The sequence below is a fragment of the Nannospalax galili genome, unplaced genomic scaffold (genome assembly GCF_000622305.1).
Source record: "Nannospalax galili isolate Female #2095 unplaced genomic scaffold, S.galili_v1.0 scaffold139, whole genome shotgun sequence".
Classification (NCBI taxonomy): domain Eukaryota; kingdom Metazoa; phylum Chordata; class Mammalia; order Rodentia; family Spalacidae; genus Nannospalax; species Nannospalax galili.
In genome coordinates this window covers 3,176,716-3,191,715 of record NW_008345884.1, presented here as the reverse complement: position 1 = coordinate 3,191,715, position 15,000 = coordinate 3,176,716, and the positions used below count along the sequence as shown (strand labels likewise).

Below are 15,000 nucleotides of genomic sequence, written 5' to 3'. Positions count from 1 at the left end.
CAGGAATTTATTCTGATAGATTGTCAGAGAATAACATGGATTTGCATCTGAGGATGTTCTGTTCTCAACTATGTAGGCCAAACTGGCTTTGAACTCACAGAGATCTGCCTGCCTTTTCCTCTGAGTGCCAGGATTAAAGGTGTGTCTACTACCAGGATTAAAGGTGTCTGAGAATGTTCTTGACAACCTTATTTATAATCTGAAAAAAATTGCAAATAGCAAATATGGCACTGTATAATTAATGATACATCTATAAACTGGACCTCAGTGGCAGTGATCGTTAATATCAGCGATTAGACAACATGAGGAAATGTTCCTGTTAAATGAAAGTAACAGTGCCCCTTTGCCTTAGTTTTCCCAGGACCTGGGGAGTAGGGGAGTAAAGGTGATGGAGGTGGTATGGTTTCTTTTTAATCTACAGATGATACTGTGTAGGAGAGAAGACATTTATTAACATGCCTCAAGAGGTGCAGAAGAAGATGGAAGCCTTACTCACCTTTGTTTTCGTCAAGGAAATGTCATCTTACAACATGAGACTTTTCATTATAATAGAAGAGAATATGCTCAATTTTTGTTCAATACTTGAAGTATTTTACCAATTTTGAAAATACCACCGTGTTTTTGTAATGAGAAATCTGTTTACAATTAGCTTTGGAAATTTTAGCATGTTGCAAGCTTTTTGTTTCTAAAAAAAATTTCTTAGTTATCTACATATACTTATGTTTACTTATTTATTCATCCCATAGATCAATTTCAGCCAGGAGTAAGATACAATTTTTTCCTGTATGGATGTAGAAATCAAGGATATCAATTATTACGTTCTATTATTGGATATATTGAAGAATTAGGTAAGTTAAATTGGTGCATTTTTTAGAGTGTGAATAAAATGAAAAATGTTAAATAGGCATGCAGCAAGATTTAGTTCTCAAAATATATTTAATTGCATTGTTTACTTCAAGGAGGATAAAATAATTTATATAGAAAATTTTAAAAGGTTTTATTTAGCTACTGAGAAACCTATAAACTATCCAGGACTGATAACAAAGAGGGGAATAAGCATGAAGTGTGTTTGGCATATAAGTTGTAAGTCCTTCCTTAGCTCTGTGTCTGTGGTTATTAGATGAGAGGTCATTGGAAGTTTCTGAGTGAATAGAGAATACAGTTTAACTCCAAGTTTAGGTGTTTCCGAAGCCAGAAATCTCATAAGCTGTTACCATCCTTCTCTGTATCAGTAACTTCCCTTCAACAATTGTTTCTTCTTTTTACAGCTCCTATTGTTGCCCCAAATTTCACTGTTGAAGATACATCCGCAGATTCGATATTAGTGAAATGGGAAGATATCCCTGTGGAAGAGCTTCGAGGCTTTTTAAGAGGATATTTATTTTACTTTCAGAAAGGAGAGAGAGATATGCCTAAGATGAGGAGCTTGGAATCAGGTGAGCAAATTCCAAGTTTGATTAGAGTTCCAAAAAATAAGAAAAGGGTCATTAGCCACAAAATAAAATGCTGCTGAAAATAGCTAAATAATAGTTTCCAAAACTGTCTGAAAAATAGTATGGAAAAAATAGCATGAATATTCTTTCAGAAAGTCTTCCTATACCTAATGATGAAAGAGGAAAGGCCCAGGAACCCAAAGAGTGGCTTCAGAACCTCTGTTGTAATCTGGCAAAGAGCCATCAGCATGCTTAGTACCTTCCTTTGCCGTGGTCAAGACAAATTAGGACGCTTACATTGGTATGAGTGAGGATGTATGCATCTATACAATGTTTAGAAGTAGAGTCAACCCTTGTCAGTTGGTAAGTGTTTGTCCAGAGACCTTAGAAAATTCCTAGATATGGAGCCAGCAAGGTGGCTCAGCTGGTAAAAGTGGAAAGAGAACCAACTTCACAAGTTCTCTTCTGATCTCTATACATGCACAGTGGGATGTGCATCCACACTCACATCGCCTCCAATAATAATAATAGCAATAATAAATGTTTTAAAGAAAATTCCCAAGTGTACATAGATGCAGAATTTGTTTACATAGATTTCTTTCTGGCTTTTTAAAAACAGTTTCTGTAGGGAGTCAGATGTTTCTTATTCATAGAAACTTGACACTGGATCATCTTTTTAAATATTTTTTGACACTGGATCATCTTCATCAGTTTGAGAGCTCTCATTTCCATTAATGGCCTCTCCTTGGAAAGAAACCATTTTAATTATTTAGTGCCTGTCTGAGATGAGCAGAGCACAGAGCCTTTCTGGGATGCTAACTGGGCACTGTCTGAGTCACTTCTGGGCATGCTACACTAACTTTGGGCCTTCCCACATAGCTGACTTCTGCAGTTCCCAAGCCTGCAGGGCTGCCTGTGTAAACTACTGAATGTAAGTTTCCTCATGTGCTTAAAAGTTGATGATTAAGAACAGTTAAAATTCTAGCATCTGGATTTGTAGTTAAACATGGTAGATTGGTCACTCAAGTGAGAGTAAAGATTAGGTTGGGGGGTGAGGTGGGGCGTCTCAAAAGCAGGAGGAAACAGAGAATGTGAGAGACAAGACAACAGCCAAAAAGAGAGTTTAGACATTTGGGAGTAGACTCGGTAGATGACTTTAGGGGAGATGGTAACCATTGAGAAGCACCCTGATTGCTCCTGAAGGACCAGACATTGATGCCAGTGGTTACAATGATTCTGGGCTGGATGTGCGGACTTGACTGAAGAAAATGTCCTAGACTGATAACCTGATGAGTATGGGGGTAGGGAAGGATCCATAAAATATACAGAAAATAAATTTTTAAAAAAAAATCTGTCAGGTATGTCATCATGAATGTTCAGGCTCTGGTATATAAACAAACATCAAAAACAGGTCATGTGCAGGGATGGTGACTAGGGATGGTGACAGGCTTCCCTGTCATATAGACACTAAGAAGATAGGACAGCAGTGTTTTAAAATACTGAGCAGCAAAAAGAAAAAACAAAAAATACTGAGCAGCTGTTCTCTGCAACCGAAGAGGGCGGCACTCTGCCACTCTACCAGTCAGCAGCAGACTAGAATAAAGATACAGGCTGCAAGTATTTCCTTCCCCTCTACTGCCTTTCTCTGTAAGCTCTTGAAAGGAAAACTGCCTCACAATTCAGAAAAGAAGTGAGGAAGACCTAGAAAGCAGCTGGGGATTGGGGGGGGGGTAGAGTGGGTTGAGAGGCAGTATCGGCCAAGGTATCTAGGAAAGAAGCCCCATGGAGAGGTGGTGGGAAGAGTGTGGAACTGGGATTTTGTTGCACTTCGTTACTTGGAAAATTGTATTGTATATTTATTAAAGCATGTGGGAAGAATTGGGAAATTAACACAGAAAATTTAAGGGAAATACGTAAAGGAGGAGGGGAAAGCAATTATAATAGGAAAACAAAAATGGAAACATACCAAGCAATTTTTCTTAGCAGTAACCTATGTCTGTGTCCTCATAACTACATGAACACTAGACTCCCCAAATGCTGTGATGTTTCTTTATGATTGATGTGGTTGGGAGCGACTTGGGGGTAGGTGTAAAAGAGCTAAATCCTCATCTGTCCTTGTTAGACATGAGTAGACAATGTCTAATATTAAATCTAAGAACTGACCATCTGTGTTTGCTATTTCAAAATATGAAGGTAAACACCTAAAGAAACAGTGGCATTACTTTGAAGTTGTGGTAGGGGGTGAGAGGAGGGCCTAGTAGGGATTTTGCCGCATTTTATTATTTACCATTTACTGTTTAATTCTTTAAACTATCATCTTGAATTATTTTGGTTGAGACTTTCCTGAATAAAATACTTAAACAGTCTTCACACTTCCTCTTAAAGAGACCCGAAGGCTTCCTCATAGTATCTTTCTGAGAAGTCCCATCACAAGGGTTCTTTCTCTAAGTACTGAGGTCATGTCTGCTGCTTTGCACTTTGCCCCATCTAACCTCTGCATCTGACCTGGCCAGGGTCTGCCTGAGTGCCTTTGGGTTGCAAGGGTTTTCTTGCTCTTAGTCACAGACAAGAAAGTGCTTTTATGGATTGTCTGGTGTGTGCCAGCCATCGTTCTAGAGAGTGTGCGTGAAAACTTTACACAACACCAGGAACCCAGCCACGGATAGTCTCCTGCGGAGTCAGAGAATCAAATTGAGAGTAGTTTAGACAGTGTGACTGGCAGGGATAGAACTTGAATGGGGCTCTGGCTGGCTCCAGATCCTTAGCTGGGGAGTCAGACTTGTTTTTAAAAGGGTGGCTAGTTTAACAAGGATGCATAACAGTATGTTTAAGATGTTGTCAGGATGAGTTAGAATATTCTTCACTTTAGGTCATTCTGACATCAAGATAAAGAATATTACTGACATATCCCAGAAGACCCTGAGAATCGCTGATCTTCAAGGTAAAACAAGTTACCATCTGGTACTGCGAGCCTATACAGACGGTGGACTGGGCCCAGAGAAGAGCATGTTTGTGGTGACAAAGGAAAACTGTAAGTTCAACACTGCCCTCCAGTTGCCATCACCGCTGAAGTGAGAGTGTTTCTAGCATTCGGGGACTGCACAGAGGCCTCTTTCTTTCCTCTTCTAAAGTTCCATGTCTTGTTGCATTTTTATGTCAGATAGAGAGCAGTGTTAAAAAGCTGTGAAATGATGGCTTTCTGCTTTTCTCCTTGTCAGTCATTTTAAGCTATTTCCTGGTGAGTACCTAAGAAATTAATTAAATGTGGGTGTTGGGAACTGAATCTGGGTCCTCTGCAAGAGCAACCAGTGCTTTTAACTGACATCTCTCCAGCCCCATGGAATGTTGTTTAAATTTTTGTGAATCACAGTACTTTAGTTTGAGATAGCAATAAAAACGGATGGCAGCCTTTGCCGTCTTTCACCATTGGAGAGCTTGGATTTTCTTTAGCTTCCCCTCTAACCCTGAGGGGAGTTCACATTGAGCTCTGAAGTAAGAGAACCGTGACGTGAGGTTGTGGTTCACCACAGCAGTATTTTAAAAGCTGGAGGTGATTTTGCCCCCTAGGAGACAGACAGCTTGGCAGTGTCTGGTGGTATTTTTGACTCTTGTAACTGGAGTGCTACTGGCATCTCATGGTTAGAGACCAGGGATGCTATGCTAGACTTCCTGCAGCACACAGGACAGCCCTTCCATCACTACCTCATGCCAGAAACATTGGACCTCTATGTCACTAGTGGCAAGATTAAGCGACTCTGTAGAAGTTTTTTTTAGTGTTCCTGGGTCAGGTTTTTGTTTTTCCTCTCTCTTCAGATAATAATTTAAATGTCTTCTGATTTAAGTCTATTCTGTACCCAGTACTAACAGTAGTGGTTTTCAATATTTGTTACTGTCTTTCCAGCTGTAGGATTAATTATTGCCATCCTCATCCCTGTGGCTGTGGCTGTCATGGTTGGAGTGGTGACAAGTGTCCTTTGCTATCGGAAGCGAGAATGGTAATGGGACCTGTTTGCCCTCTCTTTGGTTCATGGCTTCATTATTCAGTTACCATGTACAAGCTAGTCAAATACACTTTTTTACTTAGAATGTTGACTTTGATATCACATAAGAATTTGACATTTTATTGAAATGTGTTAGAGCTCATAGAGTAAAAGTGTTCATTTCCCCTGCTGTCTTTACTAATAATTTATAAATGGCAATTTCGCTTAAAAAATTTCCATGTATAAATTGATAGTCGCTGTCTGCAGGATAAAATGTAACTTAATGATTAAGATCACAAGTGTCCTGGTGACCTCTTAGAACTCATCACATAAGCTCCTTTCCATGAGAATGGGGTTACAGCTATGCATAAAACAAGCCTGTCCTCAGAGTCTCACATGGGAGGTAGAGCTTCTATAAGGGTGGGGGGGCGGTAATATGTGATTGGCTGAAGTGCGAGAGAGAGGTGGGAGTTGGGGTAAGATGGACAGGTGGTAGGAAGAAAGCACTGTCCTGAGCTGAGATGGGACAAAAGGCTGCCTTCAGCAGGGAAAGGGCCTCACTTTTTAAAACACGCCCTCACTATGACAGAAGAGAATGTGCTCTAGCAATCCTGGCTTCTAAATCAAAACAGTAATAGTTGCATATAAAATTACCTATTTCGGTAACTATATCTTTATCCTCCCTTCCCCCTATTCCTGCTTTAAAAAAAAAAAAAAACTATTTCAATACCAAAGCAAAACAAAAACAAAAAATTCACAAAGTAAAATGGACATTTAGAAGCTGTAACATTTCAGACTCATGTTGACAAAGTTACTTTCCTGCAGGAATTACACACAATAAAGTTCTAGTTTTAAGTGTAAAAATATACGCTATTGAGCAAATCTCATTTTTGCTTGTGTTGAATTTCTGGTCAAGATTGGTAGCCTTTCCCCACTTAGCTCCCCAAGCAATGTCCTTCACATGTGGCTGTCACCTTTAACTTCCTAGAATGATGGCTTGTGGCTGTCATCCCTATACTTGGGAGGTTAAGACAAGAGAAATGCCTCAAGGCCAGTCTGGACTACATGGTGAGGCCCTATATCCAAAAAAAAAAAAAAGAAAAATAATAAATTTACTTAAAACAATTTAAAATACTGTTTTCCCCACCTTGGTCAAGTGTGTCCACAGCACACTCCAGACCAAGAGAGAACTGCACAGGCAAACAAGCTCCCTGGGTTGCTAATCCTGCTTAATCTAGTCTGCGGTGAAAAATTTGGCTGTCTGAACAATGACCATATTTTATGAGATGTGAGAGCAGCCTCCATTGTAATTATTTGCTTTCCATTTCCATAAGACCAATAAGGTATTTCAACTGGAGGATTAGAATGACTGTTTCTAGTTTTCAAATTGGAGGCTGGTATAGAAAGCTCGAGTGACTGCTCCCATACTAAAGAATTTCCATTTTATCTCAGACGTTCACTGACATTTCATATGAAGACTCTAAGCTTCTAACTAACATCTCAATATTGTTACATAAGTAAATAGAATAGCTATTAAGTCTACTTGTTCACTCTTTATTTAAAGGATTAAAGAAACTTTCTACCCTGATATTCCAAATCCAGAGAATTGTAAAGCGCTGCAGTTTCAGAAAAGTATCTGTGAGGTAATCCTTTCTTTTCCTGAATTTGTCTTCGAAGTACTGCCTCTTTTGTGAAAAGTTTGTAAGGTGTAGATGTCACCCTCAGAAAAAAGGATGGAAAAAAATAGCATGCTTTAACAAATTGTTGAGTTTCCAGGGTTGCTCATCTTAAATTGTTTGTACCATGCTTTTTTTTTTTTAAACTGCTAATAGCAAGGAAAATAATGTGGAGAAAAAAAGTAGCTTTGCTCTGATGTGTACTTTATAGTAGCAGAGGCAAATATTTATAAGCAGATATGAAAAAATAAGTAAAATATGACTTCTTATGTCGATGGGGCATTGTAGTAGCATTTGGTGCTGTGTTAACCACTCTTCCAAATTTACTTCTAGGGAAGCAATGCTCTTAAAACATTGGAAATGAATCCTTGTACCCCAAATAATGTTGAAGTTTTGGAAAGTCGATCGATAGTTCCTAAAATAGAAGATACAGAAATAATTTCTCCAGTAGCTGAGTGTCCTGAGGAAAGTGAGGCAGACCCTGAAAACCATGTGGTTGTGTCTTACTGCCCACCAATCATCGAGGAAGAACTAGCAAATCCTGCAGCAGATGAAGCAGGAGGGACGTCCCAGGTTGTGTACATTGACATTCAGTCCATGTACCAACCTCAGGCCAAACCAGAGGAGGAGGCAGATATTGAACCCGTGGTGGTGGCGGCGGTGGCAGGCTATAAGCCCCAAATGCGCCTCCCCATTAACTCTGCTGTAGAAGAGACAGCTGCAGAAGATGACACAGATAAGACTGCAGGTTACAGGCCTCAGGTCAATGTAAATACTTGGAATTTGGTCTCTCCAGACTCCCCAAGGTCCACAGACAGCAACAGTGAAGTAGTCTCTTTTGGAAGTCCGTGCTCCATCAATTCCCGACAATTTTTGATTCCTCCTAAAGATGAGGACTCTCCTAAATCTAGTGGAGGAGGATGGTCCTTTACAAACTTTTTCCAGAACAAACCTAATGATTAGCCAGGTCACCCTCTCTGCCACTTCAGTCTGCATCTCAATAAGCTCTCACTGCTGGTGGTACAGCAGTTGCCGCATTCCTGGAGGGACCTTGGAAGTGTTGAGAGCCAGGGACCTTCACTCCGGGCAAGTGCTGATGCGCTTTCAATGTAGCCTAAAACCAAAGCACGGCGACCCAGAACCCTCACCACAAAGACTCAAGGTTTGGAGCTGTTGGTGATTGAGCCAAAGAATTCTTCCAGAAGCATTTCAAGACTAACTCTGTCTAGTACATACATGTAAAACAAATCCTGCAACTGTTGTCTGTTGTTAATGGTTTTCTCCTCTGTATATGTTATGGAATTGGAAGTGGATTTACAGGCAAGGGAGAGAAATGTCAAAGTCAAAATAATGTTTATTTGCCTGACATTTACTGCAGTCTAGAGGAAAACCAAACACAGATTTTAAAACTTTAAAGATGTCTCTATCCACAGCATTTACAAGTGTTAATGTAATTATTAATGTAGCAACAGCTGTTTAGTGTTCTGTTTGATAAAGTGTGCTGATTTCAGTGCCTACTGTAATGGTTATCAAACAGTTGTCTCAGGGGTGCAAACTTGGAAAAAAAAATGTGTGACACTGAGCAGCCCAGATCAGAATCATGTTTTCTTGCTTTGGTGGGTTTCCAGCCTCTCCACCCATCAGCTTTCTCCTATTAGTGCAGCTCGTTACCCTGATAGTTGAAGTTTCCAGGACCAATACATCCAAATTTTCTCTTGAAATTCACTTTGTGTTACAGGGTCAGCTTTATCAAGCAAATTCAACATTATTCACAAACATAATTGTAATGAGCTACCATGTAAGATGTCTACTTGTAGTATCGATGACATTCACTGGCAGCTCTGATTAGTTCAGTTTTCCCTGAGGAGGCATGCCATTAAGCCTGGCCACCAGCTGCTGATGATCTCTGGGGCCTCCAACAGCTTTTCTCCTGCTCATGGGTCATAGCCTTTCTTCCCTCAGGTGATCAGTGGTCCAGACTATCAGATGCAGCCCTCAATCCAGAAACAGATGACTGAAGTGAGATTGCTTCTTCCAGGAGCAGATACTGAAGGGCAATTTCATAAGTAGAGGTTATAAAACCCATGAACATGGTGGGTGCTGGGTGTCAGTTGCTGTATGAGCCACGTAGAGCTGAGTCCCGAGCACAGCACCCTCTATCTGCCTTGGTTTCTCGTTAGTCATGTGTGCAGTGAATCTGTGGTTCTTAGAAAAGCAGAGTGAAAAACTAAAAAGTATGTCATGTCTCATTCCTGCCCTTGAATTGTCAAAGTACTTGGAAATTTGAGACCTCTAAGTAAGAGAGGCTTGCTTGTATCATCCGAAGCTCTGAGATAGGTTTAAAATAATGGTGGTTCAGTCTTTTTAGTTCATATTTTATCTTTAAAGAGAATTATGTTGTGGAAGCTGGAGAGATGGCCCAGCAGTTAAGAGCAGTGGCTACTCTTGAAGAGGGCCCAAGTTTGGTTTCCAGCACCCACATGGTGGCTAACAACCATCCTTAACACCAGTTCCGGGAGATCCGACACCCTCCTCTGGCCTCTGGACATTGCATACACATGATACACTTACATACTGTAGGCAAAACACTCATCCACATAAAGTACTTAAAAAATGTATGTTGTGGAAGAAAATCACAGAGTGACAAGGGACAAAAATATCTGATAAGCACTCAGTGTATGATCCTGATTTTAACTGCCACTATTCAACTACATTTCAGAGCTTCATGATATTGCATATGGATATGTAGAATGAATTAAAATTAATTATGCACATGTATAGTATCTTAAAGTCATAGAGTAGCTATTAGAAAATTTCAGTAATGAAAAGTACTCCAAACCAGAGCAATGTCCAGAGTTTTCTCTCATTTTTCTTTGTTCCCTCTTTGACTGCTTCTTTAAAAGACCTGGCCACTCTGTCCATGAGCTGCCTCCCCTCTCTGCATAGCTTGCCTTTGCTGTGCTCTGCTTGCCCTCAGCTAATGCCTTGTTCCCCATTGAAGTTTATCAGTCCCAAATTCCATCTCTTTAGACCGAGTGTCGACTAAAGTGATAACATCATTCTGAAGTTCATTAACCTGGTAACACAAGTAAAGGTTAGAAGAAATGGGTTGGTTCTGTCATCAAAATATGTCCCTTTCACCTGGGTCTCTGGAGTGCAGGACTTCGCTGTCTGAAGAGTTCATCTGTCCTTGCCTCTGGAGTTCCATGCCCAAAGACCACTGGCTTAGTAAGAGGCAGAGTATCCCTGGATTAGTTTAGCAGCACCACACCCCTGTGCAGTGTTTTTACCTCTCCAGCCCTCCTTAGTTTGTGTGTGCAGGGAAAGCCTCAGCAGAGAGGACAGGCATGGGGCGGAAGAGAGTACCTTTGCCAACTGTCCCATTCTTTGGGACACTGCTGAATGTATACTGTTGCATCAGTGCAGGTACTGTGGTCATGTGTGCAAGGTGGTCTGAGAGTGGACATGCACTGGAGTCAGGGAGGGTTAAGGACCAGGGAGAGGAGGCTCAATATGTTCCCAGCCCTTCTTGACTGGTGAAAAGAAGGGAAATTTTTCTTAAGGAAAACCCAGTCATTGGCCAGAAAGTTACAGAGGTCTCAATTAGAATTAGGTTCCATTCTATCCAACAGAACTGTAGACAGGACATAATTATAAGCCCGTTTCACTCACTCACACGTTCCTTGTGAGCAATGGAGATTCTGGGGGGCTGGGGGAATCAATATAACATTTGTGGCTATTTTAAATAATACTTCATTTTAAAATATTCTTAAATGCTTAATTAGGCTTTTGACATTAAAGCTGTGAGTTTTGTACTTTTTGTACCTTTGAATATGAATTAGTACACATGTACACTCTGAGTCATCCCATTTGTTGAACCTGCAGTCTCCTGGCTTTGAGACAAGACGGTGGCCCTGCATATCTGGATAATCAAGTTGTGTGGTTCTGTGCTGTGTGATAGAGGTGCTTTGTTCCTGCAGCTGGCAACAGAAGCAGCCATTCATCCACAAGCTCAAGGGAGGAAGCATTGGCCTCATTTTCCGTACCAGCCTTGCTTTCACAGCTATGGATCTGAAGGATTGCATTTAGAACATGTAGTACCGAGGCACCGAGCAGTGATAATAGAAATTTGCGTTCTCAAGGCTTCATGCACACTGAATTCTTAGTGAAATTACGCCTGTCGTTTCTTCATTGCTTTCATACTGTCTGTATTTAACAAATATTACAATCCTTTCTGTTTGGATAAGTAAGTGTAATTTAGGGAAAGAAGCTTAAGAATGTTTTCTTCCAAAGGGAATTTGAAATCAGCTTCATGGTATTTTGAAATGAAAGTACCCCTGAATATGTCAATATGCAGAAAGTATTATTATCTTAAAGTTTTCTACTGCTTGGGCACTTAATATGATGAAACTTTTGTTTGTTTGCACTAAGGTAATTTCTGGTGTTTTCTGTCTCAAACTGTGTTAAAATTTGTGAAATGCCTTTTATTTTTTTCTCATTTTGAAAGTGTCATATCAGGCATCTCAAGTGAAATATGGGGGGAATGATTAGCTGCTAATGCCAGGCACAGATGGAAGTTCTGTGGCCGACTGTATTGTTGGAGTCCCAGAGTGTTGCAAATTCAGTGGAACTGTCTTGAAGGTGGTAAAGATCCAGATCAGCTCGCATAGAAATGATTGGTTCAAAGATCTGAATCTGCTGTAGAAGCTGCCCCACAGTTTGAAGAACTCTTACATAGATACCCTTTGTAGTTTTAGCTAAGTGGAGTTTGCTTTTAGCTAATGGATGGGTACTCAATTTTGAAACATGTTTGTATCAGTCCAGTAGATGTTATGACAAACAATGTGTGAATTTAATTAAGAACTCATTCTCTGTATAAGATATTTTTTCAAGACATTTCTTTTAAACTGCTGTTTTCTGCCAAAACAGTTTTGTAATATCATATCCGCCTTATCTATTGTATTCAGAAGTAAAAAAAAAAAAAATTAGAGAACATAAAACTTGTGGCCAGACTTACAGGACATTGCTCTTTTAGGTAGAACCCTAGAATATCATTGGAAATCACTTGGCTTGAATTTGGCTTATCTGTTTTCATGGATTATGTACCAGGGCTATTAATAATATTTAAGCCTCTTATTCTACAGGGTTGTTAGTGCTTTTATCTTTTCAATTAGTGCTTGTGTCTTAACCCTTGCATGATCATGTTCATGCTAATTATAATGCAGATGGATTATTTCTAAATGCCAGCATGAAAGACTGAGAACAGCACTCATTCAGCTGATTAGTGTTAGGTATGTTGCATCTTACAGAATTTCAGAGGTTGTCATTGGTCTAGAATTATGATGGAATTCCATTATTTTAAACCAGAATAGTGCTTGTTTCTCCCTTTGTCATGAATGATAATTTTTGGAATTATGTGTCTAAAGTATAAATAGAAATTACTTAGGCCAAATTCTAGCTGCGCTACACTTTTACATAGGTAAACTATAATGGATTTCACATTAACCAAATACAAATCCATGATAGTATATTATTTTTTGATTGTTGGAACTGAATAACCTAAATTTTTTTTTAACTACTAATGAGAAATAAGGAAATTGATTGTTGTTGTACTCAAATACATCTTAAAGGTCACCTATGTAGTGTCCAGTCAGCACTTAAGAAACAAACTACAAATAGACTTGCTGTAAAGCCTGAAATATTTCATATGACTGATTGACTGGCTCATTTAAGTTTATTGTGTTTACATTTAAAATGTACTCTCATTTTTAAATTCCTTTGTAAATGGGTGATTTTCCAGATATTCCATTAATATACTATCAAAAATCAAAAGATTTCTAGGTGATAGTACAATTTTCACTAAGTCATGACCAAGCTAGCATTTTTTTTTTTCAAGAGATCATTAGAAAAAAAATACTGAATAATGGTTTCCATGAATTTGGTTTCAAATGATATTCCCCAGTTTGGTCCAAATGCTTTCTACCCATTTACTTTCTAATAGATCAGCCATAAGCATCTAGCTCCTTCTGCTGAATTTTCCTTCCAGTATAATATTTAGGAAAAAGCTGACTAGCATAGTGAAAAGCTGAAGATTGGACATGGTCAGTTCATTGCAGAGGAGGGGTAGGCAGACCTGATACCCTGGGGCATGACTTATTCTCCAATACATTTCCATGTATTAAAAGATTGTTGATTTAAAAGATTGCTCTGGAATAGAAAAATAGACATCCTAAATTTGAGATGGTACCACTTTACTGGCATGTCCCCAAAGGTAAAATAAACCTTTTAAAAATATTCAGTGTTTTCTAATGAAATTTTCACTTTGACCATTTCCTTCATTAGCTGGCCATAAGTCAGCATTCTTATAACACTAAAATATTACCAGTTTTTACTTTCAAATTTGCATTACAGTGCATTACTGTTTACAAAATACACATACTGTGAACAGATCTGTTTTTGTCTTTTGTAAAGTTTGTAGGATGAATGTTTTTTTTAAAGGTGGTATTATGTTAAATATTTTTAGGTTTTTATAAATACTAGCAACTGCTTACTAACTTTTGTTTGGTCAGGTGTGTGTAAATGTAGCTGAAAGAAGAGAGAAAGTGCAGCTCCAAAATTGTTCCCTCGTCCATTTCTTATAAAGTTACCACTACAGACAGTTTTGTGTTAACACAAATGATCAGTTGTGATGTGCTATACCTAAAACCATGTTTCATCATACAAGGAACCTTTTAAGTATGCATATGTAGGAAACACTAGATTGATGTACGTTTGTGTGATTCACTGACTTACAGAATTCTGTGTTTAGTATGGAATAAAACAACTCCACTTACAGAGATGACAACTCTAATATTTCCTGCCTTGTGAAAAATTGGATAGTATGGGAAATTTAAACATTTTGTGTCATAATTTCAGAATTTGGTTTCCATATCCTTTCGAACACATGGTTATCACAAAAACATAGAATATAAGTAACCTATTACCATGACATCTTAAATATAAAACTAGTATGCTTGGCTGTTAACTCTATAAAGATGTTACTTATGTCTGTTTTTAAAACATGCATGTATTTAACAATTTTATCATTGTATTGTCATGGAAAAAATAAATATATTTTCTTACATCTTATCCTGATGAATTTACATGGTTATCACAAAAACATAGAATATAAGTAACCTATTACCATGACATCTTAAATATAAAACTAGTATGCTTGGCTGTTAACTCTATAAAGATGTTACTTATGTCTGTTTTTAAAACATGCATGTATTTAACAATTTTATCATTGTATTGTCATGGAAAAAATAAATATATTTTCTTACATCTTATCCTGATGAATTTGGACATTATTGATTTTAGGGCTTTTTCTCATGTCTCAAATATGTAGGAAAAGTGGCTCTTGCTTTACTTTAAAAAAATTCTATCCCATAAGAATTACAGTAGTTCTAAAACAAAGAAAGCTATAGCTATATTTTTAGTATTTGAAGACAAATTTGGTTAACCTTCTATCTATTCCATTAAATTAGTATTCTATTTACCAGAGAAATTGGCGTAACAATGATCAAAAAACGCAAACCCCGCATTCGCAAGTAAGCACTGACTGGCCCTTAATGCCAGGTTTTTAATTTATTACATCCCAAGTCAGCCTAAATATTCCTGGAGTTTCTGGGAATACATCAAAATCTCAATTCACTGAATTCTGAAGTATAGTAATTGATTTAGCAAAACTAGTCATTTTAAAGTATAAAGTGCTCTTAAATAGTAGAGGCTCATAGAGGAAGAAATGAAGTTCTTTGTTCTCTGTAGCTCAGAATTAGCAAGAGTAACAGCTAAAGCATGAGTGAACCTGGCTTTAGCCTGCAGAAAGTGCAGAGTAGCTGTAAATTAGTTGTGAAACACATGTTAGTACTT

General features: G+C 38.5%; 1 protein-coding gene across 2 annotated transcripts in view; it reads left to right on the top strand.

The window, feature by feature from the left end:
- Lifr (LIF receptor subunit alpha) overlaps positions 1 to 14,217 on the top strand; it is a 113,989-nt gene extending 99,772 nt beyond the window's left edge. For both annotated transcript variants that reach the window (XM_008842086.3, XM_029567777.1), the window contains 6 exons: positions 747 to 848; positions 1,269 to 1,436; positions 4,303 to 4,464; positions 5,335 to 5,428; positions 6,978 to 7,056; positions 7,423 to 14,217. In XM_008842086.3, coding sequence (XP_008840308.1) covers positions 747 to 848; positions 1,269 to 1,436; positions 4,303 to 4,464; positions 5,335 to 5,428; positions 6,978 to 7,056; positions 7,423 to 8,052 — 1,235 coding nt within the window. In that variant the 3' untranslated portion in view covers positions 8,053 to 14,217. The remainder of the gene's footprint in view (positions 1 to 746; positions 849 to 1,268; positions 1,437 to 4,302; positions 4,465 to 5,334; positions 5,429 to 6,977; positions 7,057 to 7,422) is intronic.
- Positions 14,218 to 15,000: the final 783 nt, after the last annotated feature.